Here is a 22,899-nt window from a genome sequence, read left to right as displayed (position 1 = left end):
CCCCCCCACAAACCACAAAAAAAAAATTTACCCCCCCCCCCCCGCAAAAAAAAAGAAAAAAAAAATCAAACAAAAATCTATCTTTTCAATCTGAAATTGTTATAATCTTCATATTCGCTCTTTTATTTTGCAACCTAAAGTTTTATTATCTCTATATTGCTTATTTGAGTTATTTCTGTCCAATTGAAGTATAAATTCCCTTATTTTATCACCTTCTATATATTATTCCAAATATATTCAAAAGATTAATTGTTAGAAACTAGTGATTTCAACCAATACTTTGATACTTTCAATACCCCAAGAACAAATACGCCATTAGATCATGTTTTTGCTTTCTCAACCAAAATGTTATAATATCTTCAATGTACCTAAAAGTTTGAAAAAAAAGTAGCGTGAGCCGTTGAACAATCAAGAACCAACTACAAAACAACAAGTATAATTCTTTAACTACGTTGTTTTTCACTAACTTAAGTGTATATTTTCTCTGAATCCAACTACTTTTTGACCATCTTTAAGAAAAAATAGAAACAGAAAAAAAAAAAAATGAAATACTGTTTACCAAAATTGAAAAGATTAAGCTCAAATCTGAAAATTCATTGGCATTTTCTGCAACAACTATAGAATTCTATTCTAATTTTCTTGAAAGGCCTAAACAATCTGTACAAACTTGCTGGTGAATCAATTTAAATTGTACTCCTGAACTGCAGTCGAGCGGGGAAGTGTACGGTATAATTTGGCTCTTCCCTCCTCCACACAGTCGAGTCAGTGCAATCCTTTCTTTCAAAACCCATGGCAGCTCCCCCCATGCAAAACAGATAACAGTATAAGAGCTAGCTCCTTCTCAATGATACTATCATTTCGCTCATTTTTTACGCGACGATATTCAGCTAAAATCTCCTCAGACACGATCGAACTTCTACAAAGCGGGCACGTAGCCTTGTATTCTTGTAGCCATTTCTCCACACAATGTCTATGGAACATATGTTTGCATTTCAGCTCTCTAATCTTTTCACCTGCCACAAATTCAGACCTGCAAATGGCACATTCTTGTAACTCCGAATTCGGGTTCCTTCTGTAAATAAATTTCGAGCTGCTCTTGTTGATCATCGCCATGTACTTGTAATTCGACCTTACGAGCCTGTAAAACTTCCATGAAACGAAAATAGCTAACACGATGAACCGGATTATTTCAGGGAGCACCGTGAGATGAAAAGAAGCAACCATTTTATTCAGTGTGAGAACCATTGTTTTTGCTTTGAGGAGCTTACTACAAAAAAATAATTGCTAGAATAAGTTCAGGTATATAGCTCTATATATAGAGGTGTGTACTAAATTAAACTTCTGATTCTCGAAAACAACATTGTAATTTCATATTTTCCCTTTTTTTTTTTTGGTTGTGTTGTTGTTGTTGTTTGGTTTAAGCTTCTAGATTCTAATAGGGTTAGGCTTGATTTATATGAATTAATTATGAGCCCACCAACCCACTTGATTATGAGATTTGTATATATTAATAATCCATACCAACAAGTCAAAATCATTTGTTAAACATTTAAAACAGCAACCGGATGGAGTTAATCTATAAATTTCGTGAACATTTTAATCCTTCTTATCGATTAATCCAAAAGTTTTTGCAGCCAAATACTAAATAACAATCACATAAAAGTAAGTATAAATTAGAGTTTTAATCTTTAGCTTTTGATTTTAGTTCTTCTGAGATAATCAGCTTCCTGAACTAATGTGATTTATTCAATCATTTTTGACTGGGATGTTAGATTGTTAAGTTGGAAAATTTAATTCTTGTCGTTTTTCAAGATCAGTATGCAGATCGATCTCCATGATGAGGTTGTTGTGGTATTGGAAGGGGGTTGGAAGCCCCTCCCAAGGGCCGAAATTTCATAAGAACAATTTAAGAATTTCACTTATAATTGTGATTTTGTCATTATTTTTCTTATAGTATATATTTCCTTTTTTTTGAAATACCATATCACACATTTATGACCAACTTGTTAAGAATCATTTTAACTCGAAATCTAATTCAAACACAAAATTATCCAATAGCTAATTGCTATAACATACTTCTATAATCAAATACTTTTGAAGGTCGACTTAATTTCAACGGTCACTCTCTCTACAATCAATTCAAAAAAGAACGATTATGTTCATATCACATTTTTTTTTTTTTGAAATACATCACATTTTACTTACATTAAAGGTCATTAACCTTTATTTATTATTACACTTATTATTTCCATAACTTTTATCTTCATCACATTCTTATTTTTAACATTTCATTTATAAGAAAATCTTGACCTTAATCATAATTTCATCCAAACATATTGTTAATGTGATTTAAAATGAGGGTCAAATATTAATCTCATTTTAGCATTATTATTTATTTTGCTTATTTAAAAATACATGGTGAGCAAAGAGTCTTTTTACTCTATTTTAAAGAAAATTTTGGAGAGAAATCATAATTAGAAATAACTTATGTTAATTTGAGAATAAGAATATGATGAAAAGAGTTTGAAACATAAATGTAATAATATGTAAATGTTATGAATCTTTCATACAATTAAAATGTAGTGTAATTATTAAAAATTGTGGCGTGAATATATTTAGCCTAAATTAACAAATTTCGCTAAACCAAATAGGGCCAGTAACTGTATTTTCTCTCAATAATGGATCAATTGAAAAAATAAAAATATTAAGGACTAATTTGCAAAAAAGAATGCCTTGATAGAACTTTCCCCCTCCATCCTAGGTGGTGCGATTTTTCTCAAAAATGCCTCTCTTTGTCAAGAGTAGAGACCTAAAATCTGAAACGACGGTTTCAATTCAAAGTCTTCATTTTTCTCTAAATGCATTTATTCAATAAATAACAATCCGTTTCCCTTTCAGAAGATTTCTTCATTTACATTATAAAACAATGTATTCATTTCTCCTAAATCAAGCTCCCTCAGGTCAGTAAGTCCTTTTTTCTTTTATCATTTCACGTCACATTTAGATAATTATCAGTAATTACCAATTATATACTTTTAGATAAAACCCATTTTTAATTAATTATTTTTTTATCACTAAATTGATATTAAGAACTGGTTTGTAAGGCAAGTCTAGATTTTTTTCTTTAGTGTATCCTTTACTGTGTTCAATTCTTATTATAAAATGTTTAGCAGTTGCATTGATGGGTAATTTCTATTTTATATTATTTTTGGAAGCCTTTTCACCAATTTAATATGGCTGCTTTATTATGTCTTATAATCTAAGTTGATTGAGTCTGAAGGGGTTAACATATTGGACTTTTGTTATTCATTCTGTCAATTGTTTGTTCTATAGATGTTTTTCATCAATAGTAATTACAATTCAATGAAGCAGTCCTGTAGGTTGGATGTAGAGTTCATTCTGTGCAATGGTACAAGTGCAAAAGAGTTTCTCTCTCTCTCTCTCGGGGGTGGGGGTGGGGGAAAGAGTTTTGGCAGAATTCTGCATTTTTAACTAGTAGCTTAATCAATAAATCATATAAAGGCCCTCGAATTGAGATAACCATATCATTTATTGAAGACACTTATTTATGGTTTTTTGTATGTGTAAGAAATTACTACTAGTTAGCCATTAGATCTGGAATTCCACATAGATATGGTCAAGAGAGCACTTTGTCCTGTCCTGTTTACTTTCTTCCACAATGGAGCGAACAAAATAATTTAATTATTTGGAGCATTAGTTGACGCAATGAGTTTGATACACAAATAATCAGAATGGAAATAAATTGATATGATGAGTTTGAAGCATAAAAATCATCACAATTTGTTGCATGTTCAAACGTTTACCTCTGATACTAGAAAATTTAAAAATTCTTTCCAAATGCACTGTTTCAATGATGTCTCTTCCCTTGCATCAAGTACATGTCATAGAAGGAAATTCAGGAAGAAAAGAAATGTCAGTCCCGTTAATCTTGGGAAAATGAAAAAAGTTAGATGAGAAAATGGTATTTTGGTTTGCAGAGGTATGATTTGAGCTTTGGGTGATTCTTGTATAGGCAGTGATGTTATGAAATCAGTTGTCACCTTGGAAGTGTATTCACCAATGAATGTAATTGTTTTTGCTAGATTTCATAGGTTGATAGCTATGATAAGAGCAATGTTGTGACCCTTCAGTATCTCAAAAGAACTGTGATACATCTAAGTTTGAACAGGAAAATGAGGAAATGAAACAGTCAGTAACTCAGCTACTACAGTAAGGGAGGAAATTTGTACCTGGTAAACAAACAGAGGACCTGGAAAACACAAGTACATTTGAGAAACTAGTGTTGAACTCTCCGAAAATGAAGTAGGTATGCGGGATATTTGAAAGAAAAGCATGACAACAAAAGCCATATTCTACCTGCTGAAAAGCTGGAGGGAAAGAGTCAAATTCAGAAAGAAAAACAAGTTTGAGTCACCAATTGAAATGAAATCTTTGGAAATTGGAGAGAAAATTGGTGAAACAGAGAGTGAGAAGAGATCATATGACTCCAAGAAGCGAGAGAATGATGATTGATGAAGCAGATTCAAGGGGTAATCTTGAGGAAATTCTTTATGGAGGAGAAGAGGAACCTGTCTTCTATGGAACTGAAATTCCTGAAATGGAAGCTAATTGAAGTTTGTCTGTGAGGTCCATTGATCATGAAGTGGAGGGGCAGAGACCTGCTTGGCCCGAAAAAGCAGTTGGTCATACAAATCTAATACGGGCAAAGAGTGCAGTGGCAGCAGTCTCTACTTTTAAGCCCTGCCTTTCTGGAATAAGTGATAGTGAACAGAATGTTCATGATGAAGATAAAAATCACAACAAGGACAATGATAGTAATGGGAACGAAGATTTCTCATCAGAAAGTGAAGCACAAGAAGTCTCCAAGAAATCTGCAGAGATCTCTGGATGGAACCCTCTTAGCCGTATTAGGATTTCTCGTTATGCTTGGGTGAAAACAAGTCAGTACAGAATCATTCTATAAAGGAGTTAATACAACTGATTGCCATGAATGGTCAGATACTCATATTATCTTGTGTAGTGACAGGATTGCAAAGAGATACGAAGATTTCTGCATAGGAAAAGACTCCGGTATGTTGAGATCAATATTGATGTGTATCCTAGCAGGAAGCTAGAGCTAGAGGAGATTGCTGGATCTCATGCTGTTCCTAGAGTTTTTTTTAATGAAGTACTTGTAGATGGGTTGGCTGAGCTGAAAAGCTTGGAGGAGTCTGGTAAGCTTGGACAGAAGATTGAGCATGTTGTCGCGGAAGCACCATCATTTGAAGCTCCTCTCCCACCACTATCTGGTGAAGCTGACCTGTCAAGTAGCAGAGCTATTGATGAGCTAGCTCTTATTTTTTGAAAAATGAAAGAAACTGTTTCTGTTAAAGGATAGGTTTCACAGAATGTGCAGGTTCACCAACTGTTTTCTGGGTTCAGAAGCTTTGGATTTTCAGTCAGACAATCAATACTAAGAGAGAGAAGAGGTAGTTTTGCCTTTGTTTCAGTTATTGTGAAGCTTCATTTCCTTTCATGGTGTTGCTAACTTCTTAGCTTCCTAAGCCACTTGTTTGATAGCCATTTTTTGGTGAAAAAATGTTTGAATAGTGTTTTTTAAGAGAATGTGGTTGAAAAGCATGGAAAAGTTTTGGATTTACGTGTAAAATATTTTATTGTATGAATATGTGGTTAAAAGTCAAGCAACGGCTAAATACCTAATGCATTTGGGGCTTTGTTGGATTTTATGCGCAATAATAAAGGGATAAAAAAGATAAATCAACACATGAATTTTATGTGGTTCGGCGGTGTGCCTACGTCCACGAGAGCGGCGCTCCTCACTCCACTCCACTCCACTCCGCTCCGACATTGGCCCATTTGATTTAGGACATGTGTTCCACTCTATATGACCTAGATGCATAACAATCTCCACCTTGGCGAATATTCACCCCTTAAGAAAAAAACATAACCTGGAAACATGGGCGGATTTAGAGGTGGGCTGCACTTGGCTGCAGCCCACTGTTGACCAGGCCTAGATAGTTAAAAAAAAAAAAAAATTGTGTGAATTGTAGTCCAATAGCCCATATGTAACCACATTAGCCCACCAACAATTTAATTCAGTGGGCTAGTCCACCTAAAATTTTTTTTTTGTTTTAATCTTTAGCCCACTAATTTAACCCAAACCCACTTAAATGTATCAATTGATAAAATCCATTTATCTCATTTCTTTCCATTCCTTACCACGTGAACTATAAGTTTTGCAAAATCAATTGAAAATGAAATCATTCCCAAAAATAAAAAACCCTACATCTCTTCCCCTTTCCCGGCCCTGCCCGTAGCCGCCGTCCCGCCGACCTGGACCGCCGTCGCCCGTCGGCCCCTCATCGAGTGCCACTGTGCCGCCGACTCGCTGGCTTGACCCCGCAGGCCACAACCGCATCCTATCTTCCCAGTTCGGCAATTCCCACATTCTTGCTTCAGCCGACTAAGTCGGGGTTTGGAGGTTCCATTCTGAAATTGAATCTTCATTTTTAATCTTCATTACAGTTAGTTAACCATTAATTATTTATTTATTTGCATTTCGCAGTTCACACTAATGAAATAGATAATCTATTTCTCTATGACCTCCTTTCTATGAAAGAGATAATTTGTCATTTTGTTGTAATTGGAAAAATTTGAACAATTGATGAAAATGGGTTTTGTTACTTGATGGATTTTGATTGTGAACAGTGAGTTTGAAATGAGAGAATTTTGGTTTTGAATTAGAACCCAATTCTTTCAAAATTTGGGTGAAATAGGATGCCTTTAATGTGTTCGATAAATTTCCCTCAAATTTTCACTGATGCATAGGGTGATCTGGTGTGGAGTCTTGTGGTGATTAAAATTGACATTTGGAACGGAAATCGGAATCTTGGATTTCTGTGGAAAGTGGAAACTGATTGGTCCAGATTGGATGAAATTGGAAATTACCGAATACGTTTGTTTAGTCTCTAATATTTAGCCAATTTTCATGCTGATTGCTGATGCTTGCTTTAAGAAAAATTACTTATTTTTGATTTATATGACATTCTTAAAAGTAAAACTATTGTTAATTTTTGTATAATACTGGGTGAAGCACTGGAGCATTTTCATAGGCATTATGATACTATTTTCATAGTTTTTTTTTGGATTTTTTGTTTAATTGTAGGTGATGCTTTTGATTTTTTGAAGTATTGTGCTATTTGCTAAGAAAAGGGTCCAAAGGCTAAAAGGGTTAAGGAGGTTCAACTTTTCAAGGTTGGTTCTCATTTCTCAATCTCTGACTTCGAATGAAAAATCTCATTTCATAGGTTATAGCAAATAGTAAATTGGTTTTATATGGTTATGGTTTTATCAATTTAAGTTTATGCCTTTATGTGATATTGAAGTATCTTGTTTTTTATGCTTTTAGATTTAATATGGAAGAAGATCGACCTTCTAACAAGAAAGGAAGAACCTTGTTATCTTTTTTTTTTTTAAAAAGTAATAAATCTCAAGATTCTCCAATTCCTACGGCGCCCATTCCTCCAATTTCATCCCCAGAAGTTGTACGGCCTTCATCTTCCAATCTTAATGTAGAACCATCTGATTCTATTGAACGGGACCCTGGAAAAAGAAAACAAATATGTGAACATCCACGTAACGAACGCGATCAGATTAGGCGAGCTTATCTAAATGTTGGACCTTATCAACCAAAACTTTGGGAGTATCAGAGCAAAGAATGTGGAAAGCAGAAACGTCGATTTCAGGAACGTTGGTACAATCAGTTTCCTTGGTTGGAATATTCGCCTTCAACACATAAGGCATATTATTTTTATTGTTTCCTCTTTCTCAATGAGAGTACTCCACATAATATTTCATCGTTGGTTACTATTGGGTTTGATAGTTGGAAGAGGGTTAACCAAGGAAGTAAATGTGCATTTCTTATTCATGTTGGTACAACATCTTCGTCGTTTCATAATGGCTGTAAGAGAAGTGTTGAAGATCTAATGAAACAAACTCAACATATTGACAAGGTAATGCATTCTTTATCAAATGAGGAAATTCAGAAAAACCGTTTGCGTCTAAAGACCACCATTATGAGTGTTAAGTGGTTAGCACTTCAAAGTTGTTCCTTTAGAGACCATGATGAATCTCCATCTTCACTAAATCGTGGGAATTTCATTGAACTGGTGGATGCATTTGGAAAAATGAATGTTGAAGTAGGAAAAGTTGTATTGGGTAATGCTCCCAAAAATGCTACATACACATCTCCAGACATTCAAAAAGAAATTTTGAACATTATGGCCAACAAAGTCCGACAAAGAATTCGTGGCGAAATTGGGAATGCAATATTTAGTATTCTTGTTGATGAAGCACGAGATGAATTTTCACAAGAACAAATGGCCATTATCCTGAGGTTCGTCAGAAGTAATGGAATTTTGACAGAGCATTTTTTTGCAATTAAAAGTGTTAGTGGCACTACCTCATTAAATCTTAAGAATCAAATTTCTGATGTTCTTGTCCGTTTCGACCTTCAAGTGCAAAATATGAGAGGCCAAGGGTACGATGGTGCTAATAATATGCGTGGTTCTTGGAATGGACTACATGAATTATTTCTTAAAGATTGTCCATATGCATACTATGTCCATTGTTTTGCCCACCGTTTACAACTCACATTGATTTCTGCAACTAGGGATGTCTCAGATATTAATTCATTTTTTTCTCATTTGGATAGTGTTATTAATATGATTACATCATCTCCTAAGCGCATCAATGAGTTGAAAAGTGCCCAAAGAAAAGAAATTGAGCATTTGTTGGAAATTGGAGAACGAGAGTCCGGAAGTGGTGCTAATCAGATTGGTAATTTGCAACGAGCCGGAGGTACTCGTTGGTCTTCTCATTACAGCTCTGTAAAGAGTTTGATTGATATGTATGCTGCAACTTGCAAGGTGCTTGAGTATCTTAGTGATCATTCTCCAAATGTAAGATCTCGGTCTGAAGTTGGTGGTGTAAAACCATGACAACATTTGAATTTGTATTTATTTTACATTTAATGCGTAAAATATTAGCAATTGCGAATGTGCTTTGTCAGACCCTTCAAAAGAAAACTCAAGACATCTTGACTGCTATGAGATTTGTCCGTACTACAAAAACTATCCTTCAAACATTGAGAGAAGATGGCTGGGAAGAATTTCTTGAAGAGGTGAAATGTTTTTGCTCAAAAAATGATATACATGTACCTGACTTTGATGCTTCGTATATGGTTGGTCGTTCTCGTGGTCGTGAGTATCCTACCGTTGAACATCACTATCACTTTGATATTTTCAATGCAGCCATTGATTTTCTGATGATGGAGTTAGATACAAGATTTAATGAGATATCATTAGAATTCCTTTTTCTCAGTGCAACTTTGGATCCAAAAGATTCTTTTGAATCATTTAACATTGATAATATTTGCAAGCTTGCAAAGAAGTTTTATCTTGAAGATTTTTTACAGCAAGATATTTATTGTTTGAAAGTTGAGTTGCAACATTATCAGAATGATGTGATTTCCGAACCTCGATTTCAAGTACCTACACTTTTTGATTTATGTCGAAATTGGTTGCAAGTAGAAGGTCGGAGAGTTACGTCGTTTTGACTAAATTGATTTGTTTAGTACTCACACTACCTGTTTCAACGGCGACTGTGGAGCGAGCATTTTCAGCAATGAAACATGTGAAGACGGAAATTCATAACAAAATGGATGATGGCTTTCTTGCTGATTGTTTAACACTAAATATTGAGCGAGAATTTAGTATGAATTTAGATCTAGATTCTATTGTAGATGAATTTTATGCTTTAAAATATCGTCGGGTACAACTACGATAGGTAACTTATATTATGAATTTTTCTTATTATATATAAATTTTATTTGTAGTTCGTACATTAAATTTTTAAAAATTTTTGCCCCCCGTACCAAGAATTCCTGGCTCCGCCCCTGCCTAGAAAATCACACCATCCAAGACTAATGGGTTGTGACATATCCTCTCTAAAACCTAGAGATATTAATCAAGTTCAAACAATGTTTGAACCTACCCATTGTGATTGGCTTTGTCATCATGTCTGCTGCATTCTTTGAGGTATGCACCTTCTCTAATAATAGCTCTCCTGAAGTAACCAACTCTCTTATCTTATGAAATCTCACATCAATGTGCTCGGTTCTTGCATGATCAATCTGATTTTTCGCTAGGAAGATGACGCTCTGACTATCGTGGTACAACTTTATTCCATCTTGCTTGATCCTAAGTTCCCTGACAAGCCCTTTCAACCACAATAATTCCTTGACTGTCTCAGTTGCCGTCATGTACTCTGCTTCAGTTGTAGATAATGCCACAAGTGATTGCACCATTGACCTCCAACATATGGGCCCACCTGTGAGTGTGAAAACATAACCTGTATGGGACCTTTTGTCATCCAAGTCCCCCGGATAATCTGCATCTACGTATCCTTGTACTGAAATGTCTCCATGTTGTCTCTCAAACATGATCCCGCACTCCATTGTACCTTTCAAGTACCCGAATATCCACTTTACAGCTCTCTACCAAGATTAGCCATATACTTACTAACCACACTAACTGCATGTGCTAGATTTGGTCTGGTACACATCATTATATACATCAAACATCCAATTGCACTGGAATAAGGTACCTTCGACATCTCCGCAACTTCTTCTTCATTCTTTGGGCATTGATTATTAGACAATCTGAAATGATTTGCCAATGGTGTAGCAACTGATTTTTCATCTGACATGCTAAACTTCTCTAACACGTTCTTCAAATAAATTTTTTGAGACGCCTATAATTTTCTGACTTTCCTATCTCTGTTGATCTCCATGCCAAGAATTTTATTAGCCGGTCCCAAGTCTTTCATATCAAACTTACTTCTCAACAAAGATTCCAATCTGTCTACCTCGTCCATGTTCTTAGCAGCAATAGCATGTCGTCCACATATAAAATCAAGAAAATATATGGGTTATCCTCAAGAACTTTGTAGTAAACACAACAATCATACTCACAACGATTGTAGCCAATATGAATCATATGAAAGTCGAACTTCTTGTACCATTGCCGTGGAGAAGCCCGTATAAAGACTTCTTCAGTTTACACACAAGATTCTTTGTTCCTGGTTTCAAAAACCCTTCTGGCTGCTTCATGAAAATTTGTTCCTCCAAATCACCATGAAGGAAAGCAGTCTTCACATCCAGCTGCTATAACTCCAAATCAAAATTAGTCACCATTGCCAAAATAATCCTGATGGAGGTGTGTCTTACGATCGGGGAGAAAATTTCATCATAATCTACTCCCTTCCTCTGTAAGTATCCCTTTACTACTAATCGAGCCTTGTATCTTTCTCCTTTCTTTTCTGACATTGCTTCTTTCATTCTGTACAACCACCTACACCCTATCTGTTTCTTCCCCTCTGGAAGCTCCACCAAATCCTAAGTATCATTTTTATGCAGTGATTTAATTTCCTCCGTTATAGCCTCTATCTATTTACCTTTCTCTTGACTATCAATGGCATCTTAAAAAGTTAGAGGATTGCTATTACTAGTAATGAGTGTATAAGAAATCGAATCCTCGAATCCATACTTTGTTGGTGGCATGATAGTGCGACGTGGTCTATCTAAGGCAACACTATGATATTGTTCCACCTTTGGCCCAGAACTATCCGCTCCCTGAACATTAATTTCTATGTTAACATTGTCTAGCTCTACTTGCACCACTTGGCTCTTGTTGTTGCCCTCGTCTGAATTGAGCTTCTCTTTATCTGGAGAAGCTTTAAGCATGAGTGTTTCATCAAAGACTGCATCCCTACTTATCACCATCTTCCTTGTTTCTGGATCCTAAAACTTGTAACCCTTTACACCTTTCATGTAGCCCAGAAAAATACATTTTCTTGATTTCGGATCAAGTTTGGATCGCTGATCACTAGATACATGCACATAAGCCGGACACTCAAATACTCTCAATTCAGAATAGTCAACTTCATTACCTGTCCAAACTTCCTCTGCAACTTTCCCATCTACTGCTGCTCGTGGTGATCTGTTTATGACATAACATGCCATGTTCACTGCCTCAGCCTAAAAACTCTTCGAGAGCCTTGCATTGAGCATCAAACATCTTGCCCATTCTGCAATTGTTCTGTTCATCCTTTTCGCTAAACCATTCTGCTGCGATGTCTTGCGAACTGTATAGTGCCGTTAAATACCATGCTCCTCATAAAATTTTAGAAACTGTGAATCTGTGTACTCTGTACCGTTGTCTATCCTCAGATACTTAATTTTTCTGTTTGTCTGGTTCTCTACTTCTGCTTTCCACAATTTGAACTTGGCAAAGGCTTCAGACTTGTGTTTTATGAAGTATACCCAAACTTTTATAGAGAAGTCATCAATGAAAGTAATGAAATACTGAGATCCACCTTTGGACAACTCCCTCACTGGTCTCCAAACATTTGAGTGCACGTAATCAAGAATGCCCTCTGTCTTGTGCTTTCCCATCTTGAACTATACTCTGGACTGTTTTCCAAGTACACAGAACTTGCAGAAATCCAGCTTGCATGATTTTACCCCGTTCAACAAATTCCTCTTATGAAACTCAACCATGTCACGTTCTCCTATATGCCCCAGTCGCATATGCCATAAAAGAGTGTCATCTGACTCAAATTTTGCTGTAGCAACTCCACCTACAACTGTATCCCCGAGTAGTTTGTAAATATTCCCTGCTAATTTCTGACCATTCATCACAATCATAGCTCATCTCTTCACTGTTAGAGTCCCACACTCTGACTTATAAGAGTAACCATTTATGTCTAAAGTGTCTAAAGAAATTTGATTCTTTCTCAACTCAGGTACATGCCTAACATTTTCTAATGTCCTTACCACACCATTGAACATTTTAAATTTTATAGACCCCATTCCAATGACCTTACATGATGCATCATTACCCATCACAACAAATCCAAAATTAACAGAACGATATGAATGAAATCAATCCCGGTGAGGACATGTGATATGAACAGGCTGAATCAAGTACCCAACAGTCATTTAATTTTTCAAAATTACCTGCAAAGACTGATAGCATGTCTCCATCTCCAGAATTCGAGTCTCCTTTTGCAACACTAGCTGAGTTTGAGGACCCATCACCTTTTCTTTTGTTACTCTGCTTCTTATTGGGACAGTCTCTCTTAAAGTGATCCAGCCGATGACATTTGTAGCACTTGATGTTTTTCTTATTTTGATTCCTAAATTTTGATCTTGTGTTCCCTCTATAAGAACCACCCCTGTCTTTCCTTCTCCCACGATCCTAGTAGTCCTTTATGATCAACCCTTCACCCTGTGAAGTTTCACCAGTACACAGTTTCTGCTGGTCGTAGGCTAACAGGACTGATGTGACTTCCTCCAATTTGAGAGTATCTTTATCCCATGTCAACGTGGTCACTAGATGGTCGTAAGAAAGAGGAAGCTAGCACAACAAAATCATTGCCTTGCCTTCATCATCAAACTCGATTTCAAGTCGCAATAGATCGCAGATAATTTGATTGAACACATTGGTGTGTTGAATCAAATCCGTACCCTCTAACATCTTCAACTCGTACAGCTGCTGCTTCAGATGCAACTTGTTCGTGAGAGACTTTGACATATAACGACTCTCCAATTTCTCCCAAACCTTTGCCGGAAACTCAATGTCCATGACGTGATAATGATCTCATCCGATAAACAAAGCCGAATTGTACCAACTGCTCGCACCTCGAGTTCTTCCCAATTGGCATCTGACGTACCCTCCGGCTTCTTCCCAAATAGTGCCTTCACCATACCTTGCTGCGCCAACAAATCCTTCACTCGTCATTGCCATAATCCGAAATTCCTAGATCCGTCAAATTTCAACACATCGAATTTTGCAATCGAAGAACTCGCCATCTGAACCTTGCTCTGTACCGGTTGTTGGATTTTATGCACAATAATAAAGAGATGAAAAAGATAAATCAGCACACGAATTTTACGTGGTTCGGCGGTGTGCCTACATCCACGAGAGTAAAGCGGAGATAATTTTATTTAGTACTCAAAAATAGGGTTACAACATATTATTTATACTAACTCTAGTTTGGGCTCATATAAGACTTTAAGGCTCGTATAAGAAATACCCTGTATCGTACCGCCCCAACCCATTCAACGTCTTTAACAACCAGACAGTGAATTAAACCCGCACAAGGCCGATGTCGTCACTCCACTCCACTTCGACATCGGCCCATTTGATTTAAGACCTATGTTCCACTCTATATGAGCCACATGCACATGCACATGCACATGCACAACATGCTTCCTTATGAGTACAACATATCAGTTCACTCACGAGTTTCAGCGATTAGGTGGTCTTGAAGGCCTGGCCTTCTCTCTCTCTCTCTCTCTCAATAAACTAGGCGGAACAACTCGGGCATAAGGCCTGGCCTTCTCATTCTAACAAAACTAAATCTTGTTGGAGATCTTGGTTTCCATTTTTAGGTTAGGACCTCGTTTCTAATGTTTAAGGCAATTTCAATAATTTTAAGAACTATAAAACTAGACATATAGAACCAATTGAAAGTTATTTGTAGCATAAATGTGTAAACACTTCCTGAAGCAAAGGAAGTTTTGGATTTTAAGTGTAACGTAGGCTCTAGATCAAAATCATTCTTTTCGATGTCTACCAAGTAGAGTCCGGACACATTAACCTGTCGCATGATGGGTGGACTATGTCTATGAGCATATAGGTGGGGAGAGTCTGCTTCTACATTAGCTCTTTTGCAATCCGCACTTTATTATTTTTCTCTAGGAATGTTTCATTTAGATGATTGACTGATTAGTCTTGATCTTAGTCCTATACATGGTTTTGACATGAAAACTGAAGAAAAATAAATTTTTTTCTCTATTTTAGTTCTTACAATGTCATAAAATCCTCTGGAAACTTGTCTTATGTTATAGATAATTGAAATGATGGAGAATATGTTGTTTTAAATATCAAAATTTGGGGGTTAAGGTTCAGTTATGCACATTTTCTCTTAATATTTTCATTTACATGGGTTTAGACTATAAAGTGTTTCTGGAGGTATTTTCTTGTTCTGAGAATATAGTAAAATGATGAAGGCCACTAAGTGTAAGAGGATATTTAGCATGGCTGAGAACAAAAGGAAGCATATATTATTGGTTGTTCACCATTTCTTGGCAGTAGTTGCATTAGGTAGCTAAATTCTCTCTGTGTCTTAATATCTTGTGAAATAGGTTGAATTTGGTCAAAAGCTTGCAAGCAAACTGTTCTCCAACATGTTCTCGAGTAAGTTCCCTAATTTTTTTCTTTATTTCTTTTGATATTTTAAGTATTTGCAGCCCGTGTTCTTCTTCATGATGTGATATTTCTGCATTTGTTTTTTGAGATGAACATGATGCGGCATTGCTGTTTGAATTTTGTTGGATTTTATGCGCAATATTAAAGAGATGAAAACGGAAATCAACACAAGAATTTTACGTGGTTCGGCGATGTGCCTACGTCCACGAGAGCGAAGCGGAGATTTCTTTATTCAATTGTGAAAAATAGGGTTACAACATATTATTTATACTAACCCTTGCTTGGGCCCATATAAAACTTTAAGGTCCGTATAGAAAATACCCCTGTATCGTACCGCGGGGGCCTTGCCCCGGCACCCCCAACCCATTCAGCGTCCCTAACAACCAGACAGTGAATTGAACCCGCATAAGGCCGATGCCGTCACTCCGTTCCGTTCGATGCGCTCCTCTCACTCCACTCCGCTCTGCGCCGGCATCGGCCCATTTGATTCAGAGCTTGTGTTCCACTTTATACGAGCCACATGCACAACAATCTCCACCTTGTCGAATATTCACCCCTTAGGAGAAAAAACATAACCTGAAAAAAATCACACCATCTAGGACCAATGGGTTGGGACACATCTTCTCTAACACCTAGAGATATTGATCAAGTTCAAACAATGCTTGAACTTATCCATTGTGATTGGCTTTGTCATCATGTCTGCTGCATTTTCTCAGGTATGCACCTTCTCTAACAGCAGCTCTCCTGAAGTAACCAACTCTCTTATCTTATGAAATCTCACATCAATGTGCTTGGTTCTTGCATGATAAATCTGATTCTTAGCTAGGAAGATGGCACTCTGACTATCACAGTACAACTTCATTCCATCTTGCTTGATTCCAAGTTCCCTGACAAGCCCTTTCAACCACAATAATTCCTTGACTGCCTCAGTTGCCGCCATATGCTCTGCTTCAATTGTAGATAATGCCACAAGTGATTGCACCATTGACCTCCAACATATGGGCCCACCTGCGAGTGTGAAAACATAACCTGTATGGGACCTTCTGTCATCTAAGTCCCCTGCATAATTTGCATCTACATATCCTTGAATTGAAATATCACCATGTTGTCTCTCAAACATGATCCCGCACTCCATTGTGCCTTTCAAGTACTTGAAAATCCACTTTACAGCTCTCCAATGCTCTCTACCAGGATTAGCCATATACTTACTAACCACACTGACTGCATGTGCTAAATCTGGTACACACCATTGCATACATCAAACATCCAACCGCACTGGCATAAGGTACCTTTGACATCTCTGCAACATCTTCTTCACTCTTTGGGCACTGATTATTAGACAATCTGAAGTGATTTGCAAGTGGTGTGGCAACTGATTTTGCATCTGACATGCTAAACCTCTCTAACACTTTCTTCAAATAATTTTTCTGATACACCCATAATTTTTTGGCTTTCCTATCTCTGTTGATCTCCATGTCAAGAATTTTCTTAGTCGGTCCCAAGTCTTTCATATAAAACTTACTGCTCAACAAAGATTTCAATTTGTCTACCTCATCTATATTCTTGGCAGCAATTAACATGTCATCCACATATAATATCAAGAAAATATATGAGTTATCTTCAAGAACTCTGTAGTATACGCAACAATCATACTCACAATGACTGTAGCCAATCTGAATCATATGAGAGTCGAACTTCTTGTACCATTGTCGTGGAGACTGCTTAAGCCCGTATAAAGACTTCTTCAGTTTACACATAAGATTCTCTGTTCCTGGTTCCAAAAACCCTTCTGGCTGCTCCATGAAAATCTGTTCCTCCAAATCACCATGAAGGAAAGCAGTCTTCACATCTAGCTGCTCTAACTCCAAATCAAAATTAGCCACCATTGCCAAAACAATCCCGATGGAAGTGTGTCTGACGATTGGAGAGAAAATTTCATCATAATCTACTCCCTTCCTCTGTGAGTATCCCTTTGTTACTAATCAAGCCTTATATGTTTCTCCTTCCTTTTCTGACATTGCTTCTTTCTTTCTATACACCCACTTACACCCTATCTGTTTCTTCCCCTCTGGAAGCTCCACCAAATCCCAAGTATCATTTTTATGCAGTGACTCAATTTCCTCCGTCATAGCCTCTATCCATTTACCTTTTTCCTGACTACCAATGGCATCCTGAAAAGTTATAGGATCGCTATTGCTGGTAATGAGTGCATAAGAAATCGAATTCTCAAATCCATACTTTGCTGGTGGTTTGGTAGTGCGACGTGGTCTATCTAAGGCAACACTATGATACTATTCCACCTCTGACCGAAAACTATCTGCTCCCTGAGCATTAATTTCTGTGTTAACATTGTTTAGCTCTACTTGCACCACTTGGCTCTTACCTGTGCCCTCGTCTGAATTGAGCTTCTCTTTATCTGTAGAAGTTTTAAGCATGAATGCTTCATCAAATACTGCATCCCTACTTATCACCATCTTCCTTGCCTCTGGATCCCAAAACTTGTATCCCTTTACACCTTTAACATAGCCCAGAAAAATGCATTTTCTTGATTTCGGATCAAGTTTGGATCGCTGATTACTAGATACATGCACATACACCGACAACCAAATACTCTCAATTCAGAATAATCAACTTCATTACCTGTCCAAACTTCCTCTACAACTTTCCCATCTAGTGCTGCTCGTGGTGATCTATTTATGACATAACATGCCATGTTCATTGCTTCTACCCAAAAACTCTTCGAGAGCCCTGCGTTCAGTTTCAAACATCTTGCCCGTTCTGCAATTGTTCTATTCATCCTTTTCACAACACCATTCTATTGCGGTGTCTTGCGAACTGTATAGTGCCGCTGAATACCATGCTCCTCACAAAATCTCAGAAACTGTGAATTTGTATACTCTGTACCGTTGTCTGTCCTCAGATACTTAATTTTTCTGCCCATCTGGTTCTCTACTTCTGCTTTCCATAATTTGAACTTGGCAAAGGCTTTAGACTTGTGCTTCATGAAATATACCTAAACTTTTCTAGAAAAGTCATCAATGAAAGTAATAAAATACTGAGATCCACCTTTGGACAACTCCCTCACTGGTCCCCAAACGTCTGAGTGCACGTAATCAAGAATGCCCTCTGTCTTGTGCTTTCCCATCTTGAAGTGTACTCTAGACTGTTTTCCAAGTACACAGAACTTGCAGAAATTCAACTTGCATGATTTTACCCCCTTCAACAAATTCCTCTTGTGAAGCTCAATCATGCTACGTTCTCCTATATGCCCCAGTCGCATATGCCATAGAAGAGTGTCATCTGACTCAGATTCTGCTGTAGCAACTCCACCTACAACTGTATCCTCGAGTAGTTTGTAGATATTCCCTACCAATTTCTGACCCTTCATCACAATCATAGCCCCTTTCTTCACTGTTAGAGCCCCACACTTTGACTTATAAGAGTAACCATTTGTGTCTAAAGTGTCTAAAGAAATTAGATTCTTTTTCAACTCAGGTACATGCTTAACATTTTCCAAAGTCTTTATCACACCATCGAACATTTTAAATTTTATGGACCCCATTCCAATGACGTTACATGATGCATGATTACCCATCAGAACAGATCCAAAATTACCATAACGATATGAATGAAACTAATTTCGGTGAGGACACATGTGATATGAACAGGCTAAATCAAGTACCCAACATTCATTTAATTTTACAGAATTACCTGCAGAGACTGATAACATGTCTCTATCTCCAGAATCCGAGTCTCCTTCTGCAACACTTGCTGAGTTTGAGGACCCATCACCTTTCCTTTCATCACTATGCTTCTTATTCGGACAGTCTCTCTTAAAGTGGCCCATCTGATGGCATTTGTAGCACTTCACGTTTTTCTTATTTTGATTTCTAGATTTTGATCTTGTGTTCCTTCTAAAAGAAACACCCCTGTCCTTCCTTCTCCCACAATCCTGGTAGCTCTTTACGATCAACCCTTCACCCTGTGAAATTTCACCAGTACGCAGTTTCCGTTGGTTGTAGGCTAACAGGGCTGATGTGACTTTCTCCAATTCGAGAGTTTTTTTTACCCCACATCAACGTGGTCACCAGATGGTTATACGAAGGAGGCAGTGAGCACAAAAAAATCATTGCCTTGTCTTCATCATCAAACTTGATTTCAAGTCGCAACAGATCGCTGATGATCTGATTGAACACATTGGTGTGTTGAATCAGATCCGTACCCTCCAACATCTTCAGCCCATACAGCCGCTGCTTTAGATGCAGCTTGTTCGTGAGAGACTTTGACATATAACGACTCTCCAATTTCTCCCAAACCTCTGCCGGAGACTCAACATCCATGACGTGATACATGATTTCGTCCGCCAAACAAAGCCGAATTGTACCAACTGCTCGCGCCTCAAGCTCTTCCCAATCGGCATCTGACGTACCCTCTGGTTTCTTCCCAGATAGTGCCTTCATCATCCCAGGTTTTAAAGGTCGTTGTGCCTTCATATTGGCTGGGCACTCAACGACCGATCCTACGACCCTACCAGGTTTTCTCTCTTTTCTTATGGATTAGCTATATATTTTTTACTCGTATCATTATCATTTGAGTTGAGGACATTATGCGCTTTATATTATCACGCATATAATCAATATGGCCTGGCAGCAAATAACAAGACATCAAATGAAGTGAGGAAATCATTTATATATATAGAAACGTTGTGCTGATAACTTTTGTTTTCTACTTTTCTTAACTACTGCTCTTGATAAATATTTTTAACTTTTTGGTTGGTGTCGAATTTACATGTTTGTATTTATTTTTATGCTTTTGGTGTAATCCAAGAAATATACTGGACAATGCACTATATAGTAGTATAATTTCAATTGAATTTTCTCATCGTCAGGTATGTTTTGTGATGAGGACATCATCTATTTTATTTATTTTTAGTTGGACTTTATTTTTGTTTTGGATTCTTATTTATGTAATTGGGCTTATATCGGCCCAAACTCATTCTAGTTAGAGTTTTATTTTTACTATTTAAACCTAATTTCCTTGTAATTTTTTAGTTTTTGATGAATTGAAAAATACTTAGGTGGTTTGTTGCCCATGACTTCTCCTTCCTCTCCCTCCTCTTCTCCCCCATGAATTTCTACTTTTTCTCTGGTTCTCCCCTCTTTCTTGCTTCTTCTTTCTATTCTTTAATTCATCCTGCATCAAATTTGGTATTAGAGCTAAACTTGGATGACAATTCATCACCGCATCAACAGTCAACATCCCTAGTCACCACCGCCTCCACCTCTTCAACAGACATGCAGTACACCAGTGACCTTCACCTTCCTAACTCACGCACTGAAAATTTACAGATAGCGACCAATTCTTCTCCCAGCATCATACTCGTTAATGCCAACAAATCCTACCACAAACAAAATTAACAATTACAACTTCACTCACGGTTCAGGCCACAATAAAAAAATCAGCCCACAACACACCACCAAAAGCGCTTCCAGTAACCAGATTTCCTCAAAACTCGACTTAGCTGCACCCCCACATCTTCATCCAAGTAACCCACAATCTAAAACTACTATAACAACCCATTTTCACAAACAATAACCAAAACAATAATATCTCTACCCTAGCCCAGAAACTCCACCTGTTTACCTGCTGGCTGCTGCTGCAATCCCTTCGTTTTGCCACAATCGACACATCAAACAAATAGTCGGAAGCTCAAGTAACCACCGTCCATCTCTGAACACGCACACTACCATCGCTGTCGGTCACTCCTCATAGCCCCGACTCCCATAACTCCACCATCGTCATCATCATTAGGACCCATAATCGGTGGCCCACAACGCAAAGCAGTCAGATGCGTGAACGGGTTTGCGTGAGAACAGATGTCGGTAGTCAAGTTTTTTTTTGTTTAGGCCTGAGTTAGTAGTCTCTGCCCCAGGTTTATTTGGACCTCAATTATGCCTGTGTTGTTTAAAGGTGTGTTTTGATTTGTTTTATTACCCAAAAAAAAAAAAAGACAGAAAAATAGTTGAAAAGTTAAAAATAAAAAAAAAAGAAAAAAGGAAGACATTAGAGTAAAAAAAGAAAAGTATAAAAAAAGGGTGAAAAAAAGGAAAAAAAGAAAAAAAAATTCTAGAATTTCCTAACATTGTTTTGCAAGTATATTTTAGCTTGACTGATCAACACCGTGTCTCAACGAATACGGGAATTTTCTATCTTGGCATCTCAACGAATCAACACAGCGCCTCCACGAACGAGGAAAGTTACTATTTTATTTATCTTTGGTTTATATTACTGTTCATTTTAAAATTGCATTGTTTAATCTCTTTCTGCTGCGGTATTCCTCACTTTTACATAAAATTCACATAACTGACCTCTAGTCCTATTCAAATTCTTGTCTTGTTTACTTTTCACTTTTAACCTTTTACGCCATTATGTTGTTGTCTAGTATTTGACCCGTGTTTTGTTATTTTACATAGATCAGCAGTATTAGCTTGTCTTATTAGTAACTACATAATCCCACAAAAAAAAAACAAAAAACAAAAAGAAATTCATAACTGCTCAAGTCTATATTGTCTTTATGTGCAATTGTTGTTCATTGATCTCCTCATACATTTCATTTAGGTGTTACTACATGCATGCATAGTAGTCGACTGGTCGTCTTGTCACTTCTAGTTTAGTACCTAAACATGGACCCTTCACAATTTGATGCACTCATCCGACAAATAGCGGCTATTCAAACTCAGATGACTGCTACTCTTGAAGAGAGTAAGACCCTCTTTGCTAATTTGAACATTTTTAATCACATTCCTTATTCGACTAATGTTAATAATTCTAAAGTGTCCCACAATAGACAATATCGTCTCGACAAGGTGATCAAAAATATTTTCAACACGATCATAGGGATAGGGATCAGGGTCGTTGAACAAGAATGAGGCTATGAGCATCATGATACTCATTCTCTTCCTCGTCATAAAGAGCGTTTCTTTAGAGACATTAAATTAGATACTCCTACGTTCGATGGTTGCTTAGACCATGAAATTTTTACTCAATGGAACACCCTTACACAAGGAAATTGGCTAGTAACTGAGTACATTGCTCAATTTGAGGAATTTCGAATGAAATGTCATATCGTTGACGATGAGGCCCTGACTTTGAGTATGTTTATACAAGGTCTAAGAGATGAACTTAGGCGTGAATTTTCTTTCGAGGCGTCACTACTCTTGATCACGCTTATTTGTTAGCTCGGGACTACGAGTTACTTATTAGTACTCCATATGGAAAGCGTGGTCACCATCGTTCACCCATCTTATTATCTCGTCATAAGTCTATCAATGAGCCTTCCTCATCTAATGTTCCTTCTATTTGGGAAACTAAGTATAAAGGTCATGATATTCCAAGACCTTCTTCATCGTATCGAAGGCGTAGTGACAATCATCCTTTCGTCTTATCGACGCTACCTCCTCCAGTCAAGTCCCTTCTCGGACCTTCCCCATTTAATGCTCGTCCTCTGTCGAAAAATAAGGGAAAAATTTCTGAAATTCCAAGG

At 37.2% G+C, this 22,899-nt stretch overlaps 2 protein-coding genes across 2 annotated transcripts; one reads left to right on the top strand and one right to left on the bottom strand.

The window, feature by feature from the left end:
• Nucleotides 1-780: 780 nt before the first annotated feature.
• Nucleotides 781-1,245, bottom strand: LOC111409428 (E3 ubiquitin-protein ligase RHA2B-like). The gene has a single exon (XM_023039480.1). It carries the CDS (start codon nucleotides 1,243-1,245, stop codon nucleotides 781-783), a length of 465 nt encoding a protein of 154 aa, XP_022895248.1.
• Nucleotides 1,246-2,974: 1,729 nt separating this feature from the next.
• LOC111409427 (zinc finger MYM-type protein 1-like) lies at nucleotides 2,975-9,020 on the top strand. The gene is made up of 3 exons (XM_023039479.1): nucleotides 2,975-5,489; nucleotides 7,187-7,275; nucleotides 7,430-9,020. The coding sequence occupies exon 3, from the start codon at nucleotides 7,437-7,439 to the stop codon at nucleotides 9,018-9,020; it is 1,584 nt and encodes a 527-aa protein (XP_022895247.1). The 5' UTR covers nucleotides 2,975-5,489; nucleotides 7,187-7,275; nucleotides 7,430-7,436.
• The last annotated feature ends 13,879 nt before the right edge of the window (nucleotides 9,021-22,899 follow it).

The sequence above is a fragment of the Olea europaea genome, chromosome 14 (assembly GCF_002742605.1).
Source record: "Olea europaea var. sylvestris chromosome 14, O_europaea_v1, whole genome shotgun sequence".
NCBI classification, from domain to species: Eukaryota; Viridiplantae; Streptophyta; class Magnoliopsida; order Lamiales; family Oleaceae; genus Olea; species Olea europaea.
Note: the sequence above shows the minus strand (reverse complement) of the source record. Positions and strands in the feature narration are given on the sequence as shown.